The sequence below is a fragment of the Mixophyes fleayi genome, chromosome 1, assembly GCF_038048845.1.
Source record: "Mixophyes fleayi isolate aMixFle1 chromosome 1, aMixFle1.hap1, whole genome shotgun sequence".
In the NCBI taxonomy this organism is placed as follows: Eukaryota; Metazoa; Chordata; class Amphibia; order Anura; family Limnodynastidae; genus Mixophyes; species Mixophyes fleayi.
In genome coordinates, this window is record NC_134402.1 from 385,537,114 (window position 1) to 385,562,399 (window position 25,286).

Genomic DNA, 25,286 nt, shown 5'->3' on the forward strand with positions numbered 1-25,286 from the left:
AGGAGGACCAGAGTAAAGATTAAGTGGATGAAGAAACAAAAAATAGGGACTGTCTGATAAAGGTAACAAATTAACTGTAAACGACAAATGGAAAAGTGTTTGGCAAAGACCAGATTCCAAATTTCCTGTGGATGTGAAAAGATGATGTCATGGTACAGTAAGAAAAAAGTCCAAAAGCCCTTCGTTGTGCAGGGTCATAAAGTCACCAAACAGAATATAAAATGCCAGGGGAGCTACAAAGAGAGCCAGGAATCCAAGTCAGATACATAAGGTCACAGTCTAGGTAGGAATAAGGGTGCCATATCAGCTCACTGTATTAGAACCAAAGTACAGTAGTTGTGTGAAATAAAATAATGACTCTCCTAAGCAGGGTACATCGGTACTAGTTCACCATACCAATATAATCACATCTGGACACCTCTCACACGTGGTGTAATGTTTAAACAAGAAGTCTAACAGTGACATACTAGCAAAATATACAGTACAAAACGTAGAGTTGGGAAAAACAATTACATTGGAAATAAGATGTGTGTGAAATCGATGAGTCAAGTGACTAAGAATTTACAACATTACAGTCTACAGTGCTTTGCATGCATGATTAATGTAATTTAGCTACCAATTAGACATCTGTACTTATTAATCTAACTTGCAGTAGGTGTGTATCTAATTGGTGTAAAATATTTATTATTTTACCTTCATTATTTTCTTCGGGACGCCATCCAGTCGTCCATCCCAATGATAAAGTCACATCTGGGAAATATGATGTAACAGTCTGTAGAAAGTCTCTGCTATCCACTGCCTTGGCATTTCCCCCAGGTCCAGGAAGTATGTCAGCATTTATCCAAACAGGTTGCTGAATTTTATGCTTGATCATATCCAAGATCTTCAAGGAGGGCAGCAAAGCTTCCAAACTAAATGAGGCATAAATTATTATATATTATTTGTATAGGTCTACAAAACAAGACTTCTTAAACAGGCCATCTAGAGGCATATATGTTGGGAAGCGTGAGAATTTCCTCCATATTTGCCTTGTTTCACAGTTTTATCACAAAATGCTTATTTCTAAGACCACTATTAACATAAAAATTTAACTTTTGTGAATTCAATCCAATGCATTTCTAATGAAATACATGAGAGTTCAAATACAATAAATGTTATATTTAAATCTGACTTTATCCATTTATTGAAAAGCACCAAATGTACAAAGTGACAGTTCTAAAATCACTATAATAAAATAACATGACAGTTATTAATTGGAGAAGGACATTCCTTACAGACAACAAGCACCCCAGGAGTATAAGCCATATGCTGCTCAGAGGAATTAATATTCTTTGCATGAAAAGATTATGACATTTGTTGAATAATTGCTAAATATGTAGTTTCCATGTACAGTAATTTATGTGTAAATATTTTAACCTTTATGAACCTTGATCATTTCAGTGCAATGTAATGAGGACGAACATCCACAAAGAAAATAGCTCTACTGTGATGCTCCGTCCCAATAATCTGATAAATATCTTATTCAAATTCAAGGAAGCTTAAAATGAAGACGTCACCCAACATGGTAGTGATTAAAATATACATCAATTTCCCATTGCATATTAGTTTAAAAGGGACCGATCATAACGAATACAACTCCATATATAGAAAATCAAATGCAAAAGAACATGTAACTATACTTAGAACCTTTCAAGGCATGTAAATGTGAACCAATTGGCCCTTGGTCTCCAATCTGCTCTGTCTAGCCACATGTTCTTAGAGCTGGGCAGGCATTTGGTATGCACCAGTAGATATATGCTGGTGACTGAACTCTTGTTTATGCTGTGTCACAGGTTGTACATAGAAGAGCAGTTGGGTAATGCAGATTCCCAGCAGTGCTGTAACTAGGGCATCACCCAGGGTGCAAAGCTGAAAGTGGACACAAGAAAATATTTTAGGTTGATTTTGGCTACAGTTGAGGGCCGAGAGACATCCGTTTTCCTTCTTTCTAAAATTTATAGTTATAACTCTGATTACCAGAGAGAAGGCGGCAGGTCACCCTTGCCAAGAACAGTCCACTAGCTTTAGCATCTGCATAATGCCAAAGAGAAAGAAGTCAAATTAAAATGGTAGGGTACATTTGCATTCTCCATACATAGCAATTTAATTATTGTGCTGCACTGCATCATATTATTTGTGAGCATTCACCTGACAAGTAGAACACTACTTAAACTGTATTGCTTTACTAAAACAACCCCAGTTATGGCCATAGTTTCAAACCCTTTACTACCACCTGGATCTAGACAGCTTCTTGCCTTCCCCAGAGTCCCAGGGGCAGCACCATCCAGCAGTTGTTCATGGGGTCTAGTAGTCAGTGTCTCAGCCTTTGCTGAATACCAGGGCTGTGTGAGCGGAGGACCAAGGAAAAGACACAATCATGGACATGGAGGATTCTGTTTGGCCCTCTAGCTCACACCCCCTAATAAAGTGGGAAATGAAAATGTGGTAGTAGAGCTTTAATGTTTTTCAATACTTTATACATGCAAATCAGTAATTTTAGCTGGTATATCACAAAGAATGGCTCAAGCATACAAGTAAATATTTTAAAATTCAAATAAATTAATAAGCATTTGTACTTGACATCCTTGCTCAGAGGGCACAGCTGAGACACGATGAAGCAGCTGCGATGGGAAAGACCTGGAACAGAAATTTAATCCGTCCAATCACAATTTAGAGATGTAAAGAGCATTGGCTATACCTCTTAAAACCCTGACATGAACAGAACTCTATTTGTTGGCATAATTATCAAATATTAGATAATATGTCATATACTATTTAATTTGTGGTTTGTGCAGCTGATTAAAATGTGAGTGCCCTAAGTGCAATAAAAAGTATATAAAAGTCTTCACAGATTCTGCCATCCTTCCAATACTCCCCAAAAAGTATAATCACTCCTTAGTAATCCTTTCATAATGTTATAGGTCACACAATGAACTAAATTTTACCATAACTGCTCTACGTAAAAACATCTTTTTAGTCTGTGAAGAGTTGCTGGATTCCTCGTGACTCCTTCCATACTGTAGACTTATCCCATGGCTTGGGCTGCACGATACGTATCAGGAATGACCTGCATGTCTCCACTCACAATTCATAAAGTTTGGATTAAGGTCCTCATATTATTCTACACACTGCTATAAAATACTTTTAATGCATATTAGTCTTCTTAAAAGAGAAAACATTGAAATAGTTATAAACAGTGGAGGGCATTTTCATTTAAGACCCCCCTCAGCCTATTCTTAATGGGTGCTTTGCAAGCTTTCAGTCAAAGTGACCTGAAATGTCAGTCATTGTCAAACATAATAGCTCCTGCAATGGCCAAACGATCATAATAAAATAAGAGGGTCCCAGGGGCGGATTGGGAACTTAAAGTGGCCCTGGAAAAAAATTATTGAAGTGGCCACATGTCGGCGGGACCAAAATAACTGTAGGTGGGGCCAACACAAAAGTAGGCGGGATTTAGAACTACAGGAATTTGGTTGTAGTAACATTTAGGAAAACCTAGATGTGATGACTTTACACACAGTGAGTCATCTCTAAAGCCATGCAGGGCAAATATATAGTATACTATAGGCAGCCCCCTCTTAATATAGTATAGTATAGGTAGCCCCCCAATAGTATAGTATAGGTAGCCCCCCTTAGTATAGTATAGTATAGATTGCCCCCCTTAGTATAGTATAGGTAGCCCCCCTTAGTATAGTATAGTATAGGTAACCCACCTTAGTATAGTATAGGCAGCCCCCTCTTAGTATAGTATAGGCAGCCACCTCTTAGTATAGTATAGGCAGCCACCTCTTAGTATAGTATAGGCAGCCACCCCTTAGTATAGTATAGGTAGTCCCCGTTAGTATAGTATAGGACCCCCCCCCCCCCTTAGTATAGTATAGGCAGCCACCCCTTAGTATAGTATAGGACCCCCCCTTAGTATAGTATAGGCAGCCCCCCCCTTAGTATAGTATAGGACCCCCCCTTAGTATAGTATAGGCAGCCACCCCTTAGTATAGTATAGGCAGCCATCCCTTAGTATAGTAATGGCAGCCCCCCTTAGTATAGCATAGTATAGGTAGTCCCCCTTAGTATAGTATAGGACCCCCCCTTAGTATAGCATAGTATAGGTAGTCCCCCTTAGTATAGTATAGGACCCCCCCTTAGTATAGTATAGTATACTAAGCCCCCCTCACTTACCTTCAGTTGCTCTGAGCAGCGTCTCTTCTCACATCAGGCAGACAGGAAGTGAAGTCACCGAACAGCACCATGGGAGCCTAGCAATTGGCTGCCTGTTGCTGCCCACTGAACACCAATATTTTAGATTGCTTTCCTGTACGTGCCTCCCCCCGCCGCAGCCAAATGCGCCCCCCCCCCCCCCCCGGGAAAATCTGAGGTGGCCTCGTTAGGCCATCGGCCTATCGGGAAACTTCCCTGTAAGGTCTATGGCCAATCCGCCCCTGGAGGGTCCACATAATACTTTATCAAGCACTAGCTTTTCAACAAAACCACTTTTGAGGTTTTGCAGAGTACAAAGTCACACATAAATGTAAGCAGTTTTCAAAATGAATAATCTTTCAGAAAGCATTTAGAATTGCCTGATATACATACCCAATTCTTTTTATAATGTAAGGTCTGTTACCATGAGTACCCCATCTAAACTTTGATCACACGCCCCAGCTTTAAACGAATCAAAGTTATTTGCTAACAAAGCGTGAAAGAGCAAATGTTGGATAATTCATAGCAACCTTCTCTTCATTATTCTGTGGGTCATGCACCCACTTTGTGGAATTCCCTCCCTCGCACAGTAAGACTTTCCTCTAGTCTCCAAACCTTCAAGCGTTCTCTGAAAACCCACCTCTTCAGACAAGCTTATAATATTCCTCAACCACCATCTTAATCTCCCCTATTATCACCCTCTACACAGCTAACACAAGACAACAACCCTCTGACCAACATTGGTACACACACAGCCCACTCAGTACTTTTACCTTTGCATTCTAGCTGGTCCAGTGTGCATGATGTAGCACATGTCCTTGTGTTTCAAACTCCCATTGCCCCATAGATTGTAAGCAGGGTTCTCTTACCTCTCTGTCTGTATGAATTACCCAGTAATGTTTTATCAATGTTTGTTCCCAATTGTAAAGCGCTACGGAATTTGCTGGCGCTATATAAATAAATGATGATGCATAATGAGGGTTCACTGAAACTCACACCAACATGATACATGTATCTTAAGTATACTATATTTTCACATTATCCTCCTCCTATAAACAGTCAGTAAATCATATGGGAAAATGTTACTCTAACAAGACTGCCTTATCTCCCTGCATATTTTACGTATACTGGAATGAATGGGAGCTGCCATATGCCCTGAATATTTCAGAATATCCAAACCTTTGAAAACAACACCTATCAGACTTGAAAGGCCCTGGTTTATCTACAAACATGCCTTGTTTTAAAAACAAAGCCTTTTCATTATTATGTCCCATTAATGGGCACCAGGAACTCTGCTTTTCACAGTTTACTTAAGAATCAAAATAGTATTGCTAAATGGTGGCCACACATAGGGTGGTGCCAACATTCCACCCCAGCGTCAGGATCACTGTACAATTACATGAGCTCTGGTCAGACTGCCAGACCACTTCTGGCTTCATTGTGGCTGTTGGAGACGTAGGAAGATGCCCACTTTGTTCTGTACGCGCCTGGCATCATCTGACCACTCCATCAGTCCCCAGTGTAGACAATGATTTTGAGAGGATCATTATCTGGAATTACATGTATTTTAGAGGCCACACACTGTGATATTAGGACAAATGCCCAATATCAGCTGTAATAAAACAGAGTGTCCGGCTTAAGGAGCCAACACAGACGTTGCCTTTGAAAAGGCTCCATTATTATTTATAAAAGACGCCACAGATTCCGTAGCGCCGGATACAGAAAGCAAGTAACAAATAGATGAGGTACAACACATAAGTAGCACAGATAAGTGTGAGTAATGTCTATCAATGGGAGGCAACACTAAATGGTTCTGATGGATGTTTTAAATGTATAGCTAAAAAACACAAACGTAAGCTAATAAGCAATGTGTGTAGTAAGAGATCTAGTAGAGGCAGTAAAATCTAATACATTAATGTAACCCAATGCTGGACAACCTCTTTAAAATTAATTTTCATAAGGTATTAGGGTCTAATAAGGATTAGCTCCAGGACAATTCCTAGACACATTCTATTGGAGAAGGAAACACATTGCTTCTTTCAGCACTGGAGTAGACAACCTCGTACTCATTCAGACTCTATGGGCTAGATTTACTAAGCTGCGGGTTTGAAAAAGTGGGGATGTTGCCTATAGCAACCAATCAGATTCTAGATGTCATTTTATAGAAAGCATTAAATAAATGAAAGCTAGAATCTGATTGGTTGCTATAGGCAACATCCCCACTTTTTCAAACCTGCAGCTTAGTAAATCTAGCCCTATGTATCTTGTTATAACTTGTTTAATATTTTATAGACACGTTTATCACACTCAGAGACAGATATTCACTTTTTATAGTAAAGCCAATGGGGCTATATATTGAACTACAAGGCTCTGATCAATGTGGGCTGCAGTTTTGATCACAATTTAAACACTGTATAATTTTGAGTTATATAATGTCTATTAAGAGTGCCAGGCAATTTCTAGCAGATTCATTTCAAAAGTGACACTTTCTTTTTGACTAAAAAGCTTCACAAAACACCTACAGTTTCTGCAAGATTATTTAGTTCAACCCACATATTCTTAACGTGAGGAACCTGTCAACGCATTGAGATCATTAGGAATAGAAACAAAACTCTACTTAAAATGATTGCTGTACCTTGTTTTGTGTTTTACTTCAGCTTTTGGATCCAGGGCTTCCAGAAAACATCTTATGAATGGACAGGATAGAAGAATAGTGCAACCTAGTGGCTTCATGTAATAATGAAATTATTATTCTGTGTCAATACCAAAGTGCAAATGAAAATGATTACAATATCTTTTTTTTATGAATTTAGTACAATTGGTATTCTGTGTTAAAAGTGTGGTATCAAAATATGATTTTCAAACAAACTTTATAAAATAAGAACATGCTGTTCAATGCTAAAATATTACATAATTGTGATTATTTATGGTTTTGCACTTCCTCAGTATGTTTTCTTGTTTTTTAATGAAGTGCAGTAACTGCTTTCAGCCTCCAGATGTCCCCTTTTACAGAAAGCATTCTGCAGGCTTTAAAAATTAAGGTTTTAACAAATATAGCTGTAACTTTTGCATTACACAGTAAAGGGATTGCCACTATTTTAAGCACTAGAAATATATCTACACAATAATTACATGTATTTAAACCATGATATAACCCCTTTAAATATGTCCACCTCTGGAAAGCGTGAAATCTGAAGACCATAAGAAATTTAGAATTGTTTGCCCAGTGCAATAAGCTCCCTTGGTTAACTCCATGTCACTTTCAAACTTGACAGCTGCATAACAGTGATATGTGTGCAGGGGCTGCTTTTCTTGCTTTTTGTCACTTGTCTGAAAGATACCAAGGGGTATAATTACTAAACTGCAGGTTTAAAAACATGGAGATGTTGCCTATAGCAACCAACCAGATTCTAGCTATCATTTTGCAGACTGCACTAAATAAATGATAACTAGAATCTGATTGGTTGCTACAGGCAACATCTCCACTTTTTCAAACCCGCAGTTAAGGAAATATACCAAGTGTAATTTTTTAAAAAAAGTTACAAGGTACAAATGTGATTTCACACATATACTTTTGAAAACCCTTTAAAACTGACAAGTACATGGATTTACAGGCCAACATGTTGGCACCAGCAGAGGTGCAGAAGTTTGTACTGTATATGATGGGAGGCCTTGGGCGGAGCAGGGGACATTCTGTTCCGAGTGTGGATTAGGTGCACAAGTGGAAAAATTACATTTGTGTGGTATAGAATTATATAACTGAGCTGCTATAGGTGATGTTAGGTTTCCACCTGCTTTGCATTTTTTGCTTTCTGTTTGCTACTCAGATCTGCTATGGAGTTCATGTGTCTCCCTCTGACTGCTGATTGAAAGGCTTCACGTTATAAGCTCTCATCTGTCCAACACTCATTGCCAGTGATAGCACTATACACTAACTTCCTTGTTCCTGTGTAATACTAACCTTTCATCAAGCAGTTCCTGGCTCTGCATTCAGCAGTTTCCTGGTTCCTGATATTTAACCTTGCAACTCAGTCGGTTGGTTCCCGATATCTGGCTTTGTATCTGAACACTATCCATATAGCTCTACACTGTATGATCAGGCACAGACTACAGTAATTATCATTGCTCACTTTGCTGGGCATTCAAAATAAAGACTGTTATACCTGCATTTCCATAAAGACTGTTTATTTCTGCATTGCTACAAAAACTACTTTATACCAGCATAGCCACAGAGACAGTATGTATGTTTCTGCATTAACTCAAAAGATTGTGTTATATTCAGTATTGTCATTTGGCTGCGACTCATTCCTGCACTACCTCATTCTATATATTCACCTGGCTTCAATTCATTATTGCAATATCCATTGTGTGCTTTTATTCAGACCATATATGCACTGAACTGCAATAATCTCTGTTATGTTTTTTACATCACCACCACATATTTCTGTGGATTCCTAACATGTGATGAAAGCATACTTAGGGAGGATATTCCTTTTCATCTACACATATAGACTTAAATGCTTCAAATGTTTAAAAACCTAAACTCACCCATATACTTTGAAATGAGACTCATTGTGCACCTTCTAGGTGCACCTTCGTGGGAAAGTGCATTTCAACAAATATATTTAAATATGCAAATGGAACACAGTATAAAGTTATGGACTGTTCTGATGTCGCAACACTCACGGTTAATTAAGATATTAATGGAGGCTAAAAACAATATTTTTGGAGAAATACAAAAAAAAAAAAAAAAAAAATTAATGTGGGTGGATCTAAACTGAAAGTGGGACTTCAAATAATTTTTTTTACAAACAATTTCTACCGTATGCAATCTGAAGTGTTCTTGGCAGATAATTAGATGCGAATAAAAAAAAAAAATCAGTGCGGGCCCACATATAATTGTGGTTTGTATTGTTTCCCATTTATCAAGCGGGGGAATGCCATGTACAGGAAGAACAACTGTTTGCACTGGGAGTTTAAACCTAGTATGGGTTTCTCTCTCTATTCTCTCCTTAATGACAAAAAATATTCTCAGAGTAAATAATGTACTTCAATATTATGATATTTTGCTTAGACACCACTCACACAACCTTGCAAACCTATGGTAGAGAAATGGTTGTAGTTATAAGGATAAATGTTGTAAACCAGTTGTAGGAACATATGTTAATTATAATAATCTCAGTCTTTGGTGTAGGAAATTGAAGTTTATATATTTTCTATGGAAATAAAGGAAAAAAAAATCACACCAAATAAACCGTGACACAGCGAATCTAATTATTGTTTTTTCTCTCCCACAAAATAATATATATAATCTCTAAATAAAAATATTGCTGATGTTTGGAAATAAACTGTAGTTGCCACTTTCTTGACCATTCATGTAGTCTACCTAGATCATCAATCATTTGTTTTACCCCTCCTGGTGTGTCTACCCTATTGCATATCTTTGTGTCATCTGCAAAAATCCATACTTCCCCTTAAATACCATCTGCTATGTCACCAATAAAGATATTAAAAAGCACTGGTCCAAGTACAGATCCTTGGGGTACTCCACTGGTAACCTTTCTCTACCCTGAATGTACTCCATTTACTATAACTCTCTATTTTCTATCCTGCAACCAAGATCTTATCCATTTCACAGCTTTCAAGTTTATTTAACAATCTGCGATGTGGGACAGTGTCAAATCTAGATAAGCTACACATATGACCCCCCTTGATCTATTAGTCACCCGGTCAAAAAAAGTCAATAAGATTTGTTTGACATGATCTCCCCCCAGTAAACCCATGCAGTTTGAGATCCTGTAAGTTGGATTTGAGATATTCTACAACTCTTTCTTTTAAGAGTGTGTCCATCAGTTTCCCTACTACTGATGTAAGGCTCACTGGTCTGTAGTTACCGGCCTCTTCCTTGCTTCCACTTTTGTGCAGTGGGACTACATTCACTCTTTTCCAGTCCTCTGGAATTACTGCTGTAGCTAGTGACTGATTGGATAATGTTAATGGTGTTACCAGCACCCCTTAAAGCTCTTTTAGTATACTTGGATGTATCCCATCTGGCCACATTGATTTATCCACTTTCAGTTTTGAGAGCTCTGTTAGGACCTTCTCCTCTGTAAATGTACTTGTATCTACCTCATTTTTATGAATATACTTGCAACTTAACTGCGGCCCCTTCTCCTCTCTGTCTGTACTGAACATAGAGCAGAAATAATTATTAAGATGATCTGTTATTACCTTGTCTCCCTCAACAAGACTGTCTTAAGTCTTATTATTCCTCCTTTTTTTTTCTGCTTTCACTTATATACCTAAAAAAGTTTTGCCCCCTTTACCTACTTACTGGGCCATTTTCTCTTCAGCTTGTGCCTTTGCACATCTGATTACCTTCATAGCCTCCATCTGTCTAACAAGATACACCTCTGTCTTCATTATTCTGAGTCTGCTTATATTTCCTAAAGGCCATTTTCTTTTAATTTCACTATACTTGCTACTTCTTTTGCAAATCACATTGGCTTCCTTTTCCTTGTGCTTTTATTAACCCTTCTGATACAAAAGGTCTGTTGCTTTAAGAATTGCCCTTATTTAATTTTTCCCACCTCTCTTGCACTCCTTTCAAGTTCTTCCACTCTGTAGAGATGGGGGAATGTGTAAGTAAATCTTTGGCAAACTCAGCCTTACTAAAATCTAACCCCTTTGTTCTTGTGTGGTATGAGTCGGTCTCTGTGTTTACCCTAAACAATACTGCTTGAAGATCACTGGATCCTAGGTTCGCTCCCACATTAATACTATATTGCATGCTCCCACAAACAGGCCCCGTCTATCCTTTCACTTCACGTCTGTAGTTATTTTGACTACCTTGTGTATCCCTGTTTTATGTATGTGCTGTGGAGCATGAGTTTTATGTGCTAAAGAAAACTTAAAAACAAAAAATCTTCAATAGATAATAAAGTTAAGAACTTCGACTTTCAGTGGGTAACGAAACAAAAAAAATGTGGATTTGCCACCCAAATGCTGTGAATAACTGGCAGATGGGAGTGGGCATTAAGCTGCCGTGCACAAACGGTACAACAATACTGTGCTCCTGCGCAACAAGGACTTACTGTAAGTCTGGACCTCTGCAGTAAATAGAATTAGGGAGCACGAATCATACAGCGCTGTCCCGACTCTACGATCACTACACAGATTCTAAATGAATGTGGCTTATTAAATACTGAAGTGCTATGCGCTTCTACATGTGTAATAGAAAATCCTATGACATCATCATATAATATCCTGCCAAGGTAGAAAGATCATGTTAATAAACCTGGGAGACCTGAATCACATAGTCAAATCTCTCATGCAAGCCATTACATATACATCCATGGAAAATGGATTTATTAGTACTTGCTGTAAGAGTTACAATTTGCATTGGAATTATTAGTGTTGAAAAGAAGGAATTATTAGGCTGTCAGGGTTCTCGCTATTCTGTACTAATCACATGACCTCCCTCCCATCTCTGCTACTACAAGGACCAGACTTACTTTGCACTTGGATGAATCAGTTGACAGCAGTGGGAATAAGAGGCCTCTAAGGCCTGTTATGAAGACATGTAGCGGTGGTCGCGTCCATTACATTTTAGGTGTGGAGAGATTTGATAGTGATCACGTTTACCTCAATATTACCTCATTTTTATTTTTCGTTTATACTTTCTAACCATTTTTTCAAATATTCTGTATAACTAAACAATGCATTTGCTGCGCTGTGTAGATACAATGGTCAGTGTATCTATAGTAACTTGGATCTGCCGTGTACTATTCTGGCTGCCACACTCACAGCTTTACTAGAACGCTTCATCTGTTATTACAGGCAGCATCTGTGTTATCTCGCCTGTGGGACCCACTTCCCAACACGGGCTGCTCGCTATCCTGTTTGTCGTTATAAAGAGTGGGAATGACAGGTCTGACGGCTTTGACTCCATTTCCTTGATCTACATTTAGCTTTATTAAAAACTAAAAAAAACAAGAAAGAGATAGAATAAGCATTGATCAGGACTATAATTAAAAGAATAGATTCAAACCTGAACACAGACTTAAATAAAGCTGCTGGTCTGATCTTTCCGAGTTACAATTTATCCACACACAATTTGTAGATATCGTTAGTAATATTGTGTGTGTGGTCAAATGTACGCAATGGGAGGGGCCGTTTCAAAACCCAGTCAGAAGCGAAAGTGCAATGTTTTATGTAGTTTTCATCAGTCTCAGAAATAGAAAACCTTTTATATATTCAGCAAAATTATTTTCTAAGTGTAGAATGACATGGGGGCTTGATTTAACAAGCAGTGATAGTATATGACATTTGCAGTCATGAACTCTTCACCTGATTCACCTATATCTCATTCAACTTGGACTAACCCAGTGTTGGCTAACCTGTGACACTCCAGGTTTTGTGAAACTACAAGTCCCAGCATGCTTTGACAATATATAGCAGCTTATTGCTAGAAGGGTATGCTGGGACTTGTAGTTTCACAACACCTGGAGTGTCACAGGTTAGCCAACACGGGACTAATCTGTCTTTATTTGGTCTTGCACACATTTGAGTATCGGGAACCCCACGTTGCTTGTTCAGGCCATGCTTTCTTTTTTGTCTTAAATAAGGTCAAACAGGTAGAAGAACACATAGTAATGTGTCATCTGGTCAAGCGCTGACCTGGGATGAGAGGAGAGAGGTCAAATAGCCTCAAAATTTCTGCAGTAACTGCAGCAGGGCCCATAAAGACAGTAAAACGTACTTTGCTCTGCGTATAAAGGCATCTCATGTATTGAAGCTAGAGACAGTGGGAAGCTTGAGCTTTATTTAACTGTCCAGTCTGTCAGTGAGGATATATCCGATTTAAATATTAGATAAATTAAACCATACAGCAGACAATAAATGAGAAATACAGTATACAATTTGTTACCACCAAATATGCTAAAATACCCAACAGTGCATAAACTGATACTTTTTTGTTATATTATTTCCATTCAAAAGAGTCAAAAAGTATTCAAAGCACTCTCGGCTAATTACAAGTTCATTAATAACGCACACAATTAAAAGGAGCAACAGTATATAAGAGCAAAAATATGTGGCCCCTTATGTAAACAAATTTAATCAATGTGCCTAATTATTAACAAAGGACTGACAAACTGTTTAACCAAGGTAGCAATCTCTCCATAATGATCCATTTTTAGTTTTACTATTAACTTATGGTCCACAAAAGGTAGATAACCCCTTTAAACCAGAACTATAAATCCCATTTATAAAAACCAAAAGGGATTCAAAATTGGAAAAGTTACATATGCAAAGATGATTAAAAAAAAAAAAAAGTAGATCACCCATGCAATTAAATGTGTAGTAAAACAGTTTGATAGACCATCAGATATGCAACCTTTTTCAAACTATATAAAATACTGACCAGTACCACTTATTCTCTGTACTGGATATAATACTTGGTATCAGTTGTGTATGTACAGCAGGGTCTGAGTAGCCAATAGGTCAATGTGTACTGTATATAAAATGACATTTTACAATTGCACCTAATTGCAAACAGACGTTGTGGCATGCATACATGTCCATCATCAGTGTCAAGCGGAACTTGCACCTGCCCTGTAGCTGGTGCAAAATATACGACTGAAAAACACGTACCTTAGAGATGCCCAAAGCTTGAATTGGACGCTGGTGTGTGCACTCGTCCTTGGCACGCCCTTACTGTTCATTGCCTATGTGCATACGCCCCTTCCCGTTCCCGCCCGTCAAATCGTAGACAGGCGGAAGCGTCATTTGCATGCGAACATGAATTGTGTTCTTTAGCGTTTTCGCGCATGCACAGAGAGAATGAATATAACCAAAATATGTCACATAAATGGACTTACGCATCTTAATGAATCATGCTCTGTATAGTCAGGCCCAGGCATGGTGATTAACATATCCCAGACAATGTTATGTTAACAAGTGGCAAATATATAGCACTTATTTTGTTGAAATATTTTACCTTTTGAAATCAAGCTTAATGCCTTTTTTGGAGGCAGAGACCGCAGCCAGCCAGTCCTTTAGGTTTAGATCACTGTCCGTGGCAGGAGGATGCGCCATGATTGGCTCCTTATCAGCTGAGCCGCGGAGAAGGACATCCGCCTCAATCATATGGACATCACCTGTGTGCGGTGAGCACAAACAGATTACAAATAATAATGAATCTGAAGTGTATTACTATGGAGCATGAAGGCACCAGACCATTTACGCCTTAAGCTTTGTCTAATTTACTGCCAACACCTTACACGGGTCATGAACACAGCTTAGTGTAGAGAAGTGATACGGTGCAGGAATATAGCAGTAGTAATCACATTGCAGTTCAATATGTAGTGGAGTTAGGAGATATAGTACATTGCAAGAAACAATTCCTTATAAAGTTCTTAAACCTTTTCTTTCTTTTTTTAATAAATAAAATGAAAATGAATACAATGTGCCTGGTCCTATTGCTTTCCTTCTTGTAGGAAAAGAGTATTTGTTCCGCCATGGTTCTCTCTTTCGTTTTTGATCAAGTTGAGTAGCCCAATGCTTGCATTAAGGATTGTTTTTTGGCTTCCTTTAGTAGGATTCCTCTGGGTAACGTTTATTCTGAATTGACTTCATACGTACGAAAGATTGGGGCAAGTTATGATGCATTTAAGCCAAAAATTAAAATAATGCATGGGCAGCACGGTGGCTAAGTGGTTAGCACTTCTGCCTTACAGCACTGGGGTAATGAGTTCAATTCCCGACCATGGCCTTATCTGTGAGGAGTTTGTATGTTCTCCCAGTGTTTGCGTGGGTTTCCTCCGGGTGCTCCGGTTTCCTCCCGTACTCCAAAAACATACTGGTAGGTCAATTGGCTGCTAACAAACTGACCCTAGTCTTTGTGTCTGCCCATGTGTGTTAGGGAATTTAAACTGTAAGCTCCAATGGGGCAGGGACCGATGTGAGTGAGTTCTCTGTACAGCGCTGTGGAATTAGTGGCACTATATAAATAAATGGTGATGATGATGATGAAGTTGGCTATACTTATACTGGGAAAGCCTCCATTATCAGGTGGTGGTTTGTATGTAGAGACACAGAGAGAGAGACAGATTAGATTCTTCATTTAATTGCTTATCTGAGGTGTAGTAAACATTGCATCTAGAATCCCAGCCGTTTCACACAATCTTGTTGAGGTAGCACTAACCATGCGAGTTGCAGACTGTTAACTTAGTCATGTGAGCAGCCGAGTTTCAGTGCTGTCAAAAGTAAAGTGTCACTTCAGCAACAGTATGTGAAACTGCTGTGGCACACCAGATGCACTATGGGACAGTTTTAATAAGCAACTCACAGGTCTGTAATGGGGCAAAAAGTACAGGTGGTCACATAAAATGTAAAAATTATAGACATCAGTGACCGGCTGCTACGATATAGTCATTCATTGGTACGCTTGAAACCAGTTTGTATTATAGTGCATCTGTGTTTATACAATGTTCTTTATGAAGCTGCAACATGTATAACAATACAAGTAAAACACATTCATTTTTAACCAAATATTAATTTACATATCTTGGTGGTGGTCTCTATCAGCCAGCTACAGGTCCTGTGTAATTCATGATATGGGGATTAGAGGGATGAGTTGGAACACTATGGGAACCAACTTTCACTACAAGGGATTACAGTGTTTCCTACGTGACTATACGACATGAAGGTTTGTATGATTCTGACTACTGAGGATGTCACTTTGTATTACTTGCCTTGTGAATGTCCTCTTGCAACTTTACTGTACTCTTTACTTTCCTTCTGTGCGTACTAGCCACGTGTTTATATGATAAAGCAAACTAGTTTATTTTTGTTGCCTAGGATATGATACAAAGCTCACTTCAACTGTACAAACTTGCATTGTTTCCAGAGAAGACGGAAAAAACAACTAATTGAATATAAAGAGAAAGCATAAAAGACAGCAGCTAGAGCAGGGAGGGGCAGCATGGAGTTGCAGGAGCGGTGTTCCAACCTTCAAAGGGGCTGCACAGAAGAGGGAGGGAGTGCACAGTGCACGCGCTCCTCCTCCGGGTATGCCGCATGACCACTCCGCGATGTGTAGAGGTAGTCACATGACGTGGAAGTCAGCTGACCCTGCTCTAAAACGATGGAAAGCAGCCACCTAGGGAGAAGGCTCGGCGGGCCGCCTGTTGGCCAATGCTGAGCTAGAAAATATTAAGTAAAAGTTACATACTACTCCTTACAGGTTACTCAGTGCTGTAGTAATTCTGACACTTCTCATTGCTGCTAATTGACTGCAATTATAACACTGTGTTAAGCTGTTAAAAGGGTGTTACACTATTCTACAAATATTTCTTTATTTCGTCTACATCTGTATTACCAGTGTGTAAACTAGGTTTATATTCTGAGTGGAGATTCTGCTCTTTCACATACAAGAGTGAGAAGCGTGCAATGACATTCCATGTCTTATTACCTATATAGTACAATACTCACTGTGTAAAGCCTGGTGTAACTTCTCTTGGCTGTTTACTGCATGGTCCCACATTATCTCTATTCCATCTCTGGCTTCTATGAGACCTTTGCTCAGGAAATAATCTAATATATTTTCATTCCATGGACCTGATTAAAAATAAATCAGAAAGTTTAGAGATCTATTCTGGCCTGAAATCTCAGGACGGTGATTATCATCATTTATTTATATAGTGCTATAATATAATATACTATATTATAATATAAAATACGGTAATATACTATACTATAATATAATATATATTCCAAAACACCAAGGTTCAATGTACCACAATTAAATATATACAATTTACTCTAGATAATAAAACAATAACAGAAATTGGTCAAATCTCCAATGTATTAAGTCCTTCTGGCCATCAGAGGGTTTACATTTGTTTAAATCTTGTTTATATACTTGACATACATTAATAAGATTTCAATTTGGAAGGGAATTACAAAGAAGTCATACTGCAAACATCTAGCTCAACTTAAATGGAGTGTAATGCATAAAGATCTCAATGATAATATAAATAATAATAAAAAATTATAAATGCAGTAATTGTCTGGCAGGGAAATCAGAAGTAGGGTACAGGGCTACGTACCAGGCATTACATCAGCAGCGTCCCTACCACACTTTAAACCATCCTCCAACACACATTGGGGCGCACAAGACTGCCCGTCATTTATAATTACATAGTAGTTCACCTCTGATTTGGAAATTCTCTACAATGTAATACTGTTGCAAGTTTATACAAAAAAGTGTGCAGTATTTAGAACTACTGGAATTTGATTTAGGAGAACCTAGATGTGATGACTTAAGACACAGTGAGTCATTTCTAAAGCAATGCAGGGAAAAGCTACCAGTCATGTGTTAGACAAATACATGAATGCTTTTGCACTGTCTGCAACTGGCTAATGCCTCTGTGCTCCACCTTGTTTCGTTGCCTTCTAACACATACTTCCAAAATCCCCTTCATAGAAACATATCTGACTTTATTTAATAAGTTTAACTATTACAAAACATGTCGGCTCAAACATATTTGATCAGTCTGTCAGAGCAGCATATGAACAGCTTACCACACTGTTGCATTTTTTTCCCTGACATCACGAGATGCAAACCACCAGTCAAATCTCTCTCTATATAAAGGTGAAATGCTTTAAGCATCTGCAAAAAAACACTTCTTTTGAAACAACTGTGTATGAGCTCTAAATTTGCCCAGTAATTTTGAGTGGTTTGAATTAATAACAGTGCAGGGAGAGTTGGCATTGAGATCAGTACAGTGGGGGCTGAAAATGGCATAAGTGAAGGGGAGAGCTATTCAAAGTGATTTCTGGTGATACAGTAAGTGCAAAGGAGGCAGGATTGGTGATATTGTCAGTGTAGATAAATGTGTAGATAACTACACAGGCAATACAGTGTGCACACAGCTCTGGCTTCACGAGCAGTACAGTGTGAAACAGGACATACCTCCCAACTGTCCTTGCCGTCGGACCAAATCCTGACTGAGACAGTCACTCAAATTCTGGACTGCCCCTCCAGATTCAGGACAGTTGGCAGACTGTCCTGCTCTCTCCTACCTGTTCTTGTCATTTTCACTCCCCGTAGCTGTTGGTGTCTTTAGCTCAGGTGCTGCTTGTCTGGATCATGGAATGTTGTGGGCTCTATTTGGAAAAAAGAATGGGTACATGAAATTAAGAATACTCCAACCAGCCCTGGCATTAAATCAATAGCACCCACGTTCAATAATTAAGCCTTCCTCCAGCCCCAACATTAAAAAAAAAAAAAAAAAAAAAATAGTACTCACATTGGATAAATAGATCAATTTCCCTCCAATCAGCCCCAATATTAATAGTATTCCCATTTAATAAATAAACCTATTTCACTGCCTCCAAACAACCCTAGCAATAATTTAATAGTACTTACGTTTAATAAATATAACCATTTCCCACAACCATCCCTGGCATTGAATAATTGATATTTACATTTAATAAATAGCCAGTTACCCAACCTCAGCTCCATATTCATTTAATAGCCCTAAACCATGCCAGCATTAAATTAAATGTCCTGTCACCTCACCTTAAATTAATAGGGCCCACTATTAAATTAAATAGCCCCAACATCACCCCACAAATAAATTAATAGCACCACCATTAAATAATTAGCTCCAACCAAATTTATAGCCTACCTCCCACCCAAATTACAGTAGATATCCCCCCCAGCAATAAATTAATAACATTTACGTTTATTAAATACACCTATATCCCACAACCATCACTGCCATTAAATAATTCATATTTAATAAATAGACCTCATTCTCTCGAACCAGCCCACATTCAATTAATAATCCCAATACCACCTCAGGATTAAATTAAAGCTTCCATCAGCCCAACTTAAATTAACAGGTCCTACTATTAAATTAAACAGCCCCATCACCACAGAAATAAAATAGCACCCATTAAATAATTAACCCCCACCAACACTCCTCCATTAAATGTTTAGCTTCAACCCACATTATTTTAAGTCCCTCCACTCACTTCCATCACACATTATATTAAGACCCCCTTCCTTTCCCTTACACATTTTAGTAACATAACTCTCCATTCCCTCGCACATTGTAGTAATATAGCAGTCCCCCCTCATTCCCTCACATAGTATAGGAATATAGCAGTCCCCCCATAGTATAGGAATATAGCAGCCCCCCTCATACTTATCTTGATCCAGCGGTATTGGAGACTCCTCCCTGCGTCACACATCTCACACATGGGGACGGCACCTGTCATGTGTTGCACGTTCCATGTGATGCGTGGCTGTACGGAGATTGGAGGAGGCCAAGCAGGAGGAAGGAGGGAGATCCGTGAGTAAATCAGGTTAGGGAGCTGATCCCAGAGGAGGGGCCAGCCACCATCCTGTCCCCGCGCCAGAACCCCTGCCTGTACCACCGGAAAGAAAAGTCACTTTAATTAAAAAGAAATTTAAAAAAACATCAGGCGGCCTCATTAGGCCACCGGCCTATTGGGAAAATTCCTGATAAGGCCTATTACCAATCCGCCCCTGCACCCCAAGGAGTTTTAGGCTCTTATTTTATCTAAGAGAGAATTAATGGTTTAGTGAGGTGGTAGACCCAACCCAGATCCCCACCACCTCCTCTTACATACCCTTACTAACATCCTCCATTTCCTTCCCGTTGCTCCCACATCCATATCTGGACCTTACATCTTTCCTTCGGGGTGTGCATCACACTCCACACTGATTGCTAGCTTTGATCTAGACTTAATATGCATCAGTCTATCGACTAAATGGACAATTTCTTACAAATACAAACGTGGCAACATATGAAAATGTGTTTTATGTTAAGGTTTTCAGATCAACCCCTCCAAACCCTCTTTTTCTGCAGCCCTTGTTCCTTCAAAAAATGTCTTGACAAAATCAGTATATGGTGCTAATGGAAATTATATCTACATTTTTTTTTTTTTACATGCTCTGGAAAACCTAATCTATGGCCAAGCAACTACCAACGGCTAAGTGTCTATGAATCAGTCACAAACATCTTATTAAAGCTGTTCACTAGTTCTGGCTTTCGTCATCATTATCTGCCACTTACTTGAACATGCCCTTACTGTACTTGTAACAGCCCTTTCCTCCTACGTCAGTCACGCCTCTTCAGGTGTAAGGAGTCGTAAGTGCCAAGTTCGTTTTCCGAGCAGGAAAAGTGTGAAAAAATGTAAGGATATGCTCTGCAAGTGGGTGTTTGTCTCACTCTGAATCAGGCCCCAAACAATGTTTTAATGCGAATCATCTCTCAGGGCTCACACACACTGTTGCTGAAAAATTACACAAACGAAAAGCATGGACAATATTTTGTATTCAATCTTCATTCAGCCACTAATTCGTTACCTAACCACACTATTCCGCCGACTCTCTCCAAGACCAGTCCCCTAGGACCATCACCAGCTCTCTCCTGGTTTCCACACCAACCCCAGCTGTGGCTCACTCATGGAACGACTAAAAGGTGAGCCAAGGCCTACCTGTGATCTTTAACAGCCCACCCTGTCTGCTGCTCCTCTAGCCATCACTGGGTCCCTTCAAGATCACTTTACTGGTTCAGCTGTTAACTCCGATCATTCTGCTTTCCTAACCTCACTGGGGGAGTCACATCCAACCCTTCCACCCTGACGTGAGGCTTCCACAGCACACAGGTCTATTACCTATGCCATCTAGACAAGGCTACCAAATCCAGGCCTCTGCAGCATCTGGACCTGTCAGAACTCTATATCGTGTAGGCCCCTGTAACAGCAAGGTCTATAGTCCCTGTACCATCAAGGCCTCTGTACCTTTCTTACTCCTTCCCATTAGGATGTAAGCTCTCATGGGCTCTACTCTAAGTATCATGTCTGTCCACTCTATGTCTTCCCAGTTCGTCCCTATCAAGTTTTATGCTGAATTGTTTTTGCATGGCTTGTGATTTGCTCTGTTAATTGCACATAGATTTATTATTCTGTTTGTCTGTACCCACTGTTATGTCTATTGTTCTCATGTTCTTTATAGTACCCATGCTTGTGCTGTTCTCATGTATGTCATATCTATACAGTGCTGCGGACACTTTACAGCACCTTAGAAGTAAAATAAAAATGAAAAGCAAAATGAACACAGAAAATGTGTGTACATATTCATTAACTTACATAATGTATTTAACCATCATTATTAAAATGAGGTTAATAGGCTTTGAGAAAGCATTCACACTTATAAGTGGCCCCAAGGGAAGGCTAAAAAATGTTAGAAAACAGCATTTTACTGGAAGTATACTAGATACTTGTGACACACATTCAACAGGCACACTCAATAAAGGATCATAAACATGTTTAGACTAAGCACATACTTGTCCTGAGAGCATGGAATTGTGCAGCATTGAGGGGCAGTGCACATTCTATTTCTGGTAACTACTATATTTTATTTTCAGAAAGACCCGAATCAACAACAAGCCAGAAACTGATATGTTTGCACAGCAGAATTAGAAGACATCTGCAGTGTAATGTGAATGTGCAGATTATTGTACATTCTGCTTACCATGCTTCTTGTCCATAGTTATACCCGTGGGATCTGCACAACACAGCTGGTAGCACTTAATTAGTGCGCCTGCAATGATCACAATGCAAGTGATACAGAGACAGGACTTAATGCATGTCAGTGATTTTCTCATCCAAGCACAAATACACGGCTAACAAAACATGTGACATCCCCAGGAAGAAGGCGGAGATAAGCTTAACATGGCCAATCGGGACTCAAAATGTCAGCAGCCAATCAAGAAGCTCCTGTTCCATGAAGGATGCAGGCAAGCATACAGTGTACAGGTAGGGTTACTGTGGCACGCCCCCTTGTGTGCAAAGGTAGAATGCACACGCTGCATAGATAGAATTTTGCCAACGTTCTAACATTCTCTACAAACAACAAGCTTTAGGTAATACATATTCACTGTGGGTCTCATTATCAGCAATAGTTTTATGACTGTACAATAACGTTATACATGACTAATTTGTTAATTAAAAACTTCAAAATTGCTTAGTATTCTATTTAAGGAGAGTATCTGTGTATTCAATTTCATGTGAATAAGAATCTTTATTAAAGTCAGTGGTGCTTTTTGCTGTAACTTTTCTTCCTAAGACTCAATGGGTAAAATCAATTCCTATTGATGTCCCATCAGAGCCTCGCAAATGTCAGGGCAGTAAAACATTGCTGGATTTTGCTTACATCTCATAGAGGTGTGAGCAAAACTCAGGATGTTTTACTTACCAGAATTTTTTCCCCCCACCATTCAGGTGTGTAACCTTGGCTTCTCTCTGGTCACCTGTCGTGTTTTCTGCTGCATCACACCACCCGTTGTATATATAATATTATTAAGCAATCAAATAATCAGTCCAAAATCTGAGGGTTTATATTTTTCTGTCACCTCAGCCAGGCCAGACCCACCATAGCACTGTTGATGCTACATTCGATCTTAACCAAAAGGCTGAGAAGCAATAAGTGCGTGAGGCGCAGATCACGATGGGACTATGTATGGAACTGAATTGCCCCCAATGGCTTGTAATGTAATGTTACCACAGTTTAAACAGGACAGTATGGATTCGTGGGCCAAGAAAGGGTCTGTGCTTCACCAGAAAGTGGGCGTGGTTATGCAGATTAGGTGGTGTGTTGTGTAAAATGTAGGGGTGTTTTGTGCAGATCAGGGGTGGGGCTTATTTTATCCTGATTTTACATGGGTAAATGTTGGGAAGTATGATAATGTCTTGTGCAGAGGCTGGTATATTGTAATGGAAAGTGAATATAGGCTGTCAAAACGTGTTAGTGATATGCTGGTATAATGAGCACAGAATTATAAATAATATTGAGATGCTATAATATGGAAGAGGGGCTAGAATGAGACCTTGGAGAACAGGGGATAGCAGAGGTGAGGAATGGGAAGAGAAGGGACATGGAGACAAATGGGCAGTTATGATGCAAGAGGGAGATGAGGCAGTAGACAGAACAAGAAAGGGTTTGGGTTAGACATGAGGCAGGTGGAGAAATTAGGGAAGACATAGAGAACACACAATATAGAGACCACCATCATGCTGAAAATTAAAGTAAATCTGGGCATATCTCCTACCGGATGACTAGTGTATAAAACAGTCCAACATATTCTATCAGCAGTGACCGAATCACAACAACCTGCAATGCCTCCTATACCAGGCAATAGGCGATTATGGACAAGGAGGAGGTGATTATGCACATGGAGCGTGTTGTAGAGTGACAACCCATAAAGGGCAACAAAGCTGATGAGAAGGGGGTTTAGGATGCCAAGTAGGTGGGGAATGAGAAGTGAGAGGGAGGATAGAGAATGTGCTTATGGGGAATAGAGGATTAATATGAAGAATGGGATTGAAGAGTGTAATGTGGAGATATAAATGAAGCACAGAAAAGTATAATGTGCTCAGACCTAGAGTTTCTATATCTTGTGGACCCTCTCTCCTTGCCCCAGGGAAGTAGCATTTCTAAAAGTGGGCATTATGGGAAACATTACAAAAAAAAAATGACAAAATCACCACTCATTCCATTAGCTCTCTTCCTCTGGACATACATACTTTATATGGAAATGCATAACAAAGCATTGTCAAAATTTCAATATGCCTCCAAGCTCTGTTGCCATGGCACAAATCCAGGCCTGCTAATGCTTAGCTGGATTATGCTGGTAGGGATAGCCAATATACCGGGGAAACCAATGACTGGAGCCCACCTAATACCATGTAGCACTGCAAAGGGTGTGTTGGGGGTGCCTAGTGCACTTAAGGCAGGGAATTATCATTTTAGACAGACAGGCAAAACAGTGTGCACTACTGTTAGGTACACGCAGCTCTGCCTTCTCCAGCTGTACAGTGTGAAGCGAGACATACCTCTCTGTCCTTGTAGTCGGACCAAATCCTGCTGGGGCAGTCCTGAGTTTGGGTGAATGTCCCGCTTAGTAAGGATTTGGTCTGACTGCAAGGACAGTTTGGAGGTAATCCCTTGTTCACATTGTACGGCTTGTAAAGGTAGAGCTGTGTGCACCTAACATTAGTGCACACAGTATTGCCTGTTTGTCTAAAATTAAGGCCATATTACACAATGCCCCCCCCCCACCCCACAACCTTTATTCAGCTCTACAACACCCATATATCCGCACTTCAATTCATCCTAAATGCTGCTGCAAGACTGATCTTCCTCTCTCGCCGCGCCACCACTTTGCAAATCCCTACACTGGCTCAGTGTCCTCCAGAATCCAATTCAAAATTACTCATCCTACCTACAAAACCCTCAACACCACCCCTTCATTAATCTCATATCAAAATACTCTCTCCCCCTCACTCTTGGATGTACCTCCGACATGCGCCTTGTCTCATCTCTGATAACCACCATTCATTTCGCCTACACTTCTCCCGTGCTGCTATGGAATGCCCTACTACACCAAATCAGTCTTTCCAACAGCCTTCAGATTTCTAGACACTTTAGTGCTCATCTTATCCCAGATTATACTACTCATACTAATGTACCTTCACAACTATCCCAATCTCCACTCTGAACCACACTCCCTACTTGTTTCAGCCGTGCCCTTTTCCACTTAGATCGTAAGCTTTCCAATGAGCAAGGCCCTTCATACTCTCTGTTTTCATGTCTGCATTTATTTGGTCTATCTTGTATGTCCTTGTTTTAGATAGGTCCTGTTTTCCCTACTATATGGTCTTGTGGAGCACAATGGCGCTTTACAAATCTATGATAACAACAATAACAACTAACGCTTTATGGCTCAATTCCCCTTACTCTTCTTTTGAGTCTGATATATACATTTGTAAGCAGTGGTTGAAGTGGGCCTTAGTACAGGGTATGCCATACAGCCACTTCCCCTACGGCCTTCATTGTAAAAACTATAAAAATTCCATTCACTTACATTTTCCATTCTGCCACTTCTAAATTTCCAATTTGATCACAGTTTGTATGAATACGTTCCTCCAAACATGTTTGCTTGGTA

General features: G+C 39.5%; 1 protein-coding gene across 1 annotated transcript in view; it reads right to left on the reverse strand.

Annotated features, from left to right (window-relative positions):
• The window catches only part of FAM151B (family with sequence similarity 151 member B), a 33,523-nt gene extending 11,546 nt beyond the window's left edge, over positions 1-21,977 (reverse strand). The window contains exons 1-4 of the mRNA XM_075193157.1: positions 21,815-21,977; positions 16,735-16,860; positions 14,240-14,399; positions 694-911 (exon numbers count right to left, since the gene is read on the reverse strand). Of these exons, the coding sequence (XP_075049258.1) occupies positions 694-911; positions 14,240-14,399; positions 16,735-16,860; positions 21,815-21,947 (637 nt within the window). The 5' untranslated portion in view covers positions 21,948-21,977. The remainder of the gene's footprint in view (positions 1-693; positions 912-14,239; positions 14,400-16,734; positions 16,861-21,814) is intronic.
• Between the last annotated feature and the right edge of the window lie 3,309 nt (positions 21,978-25,286).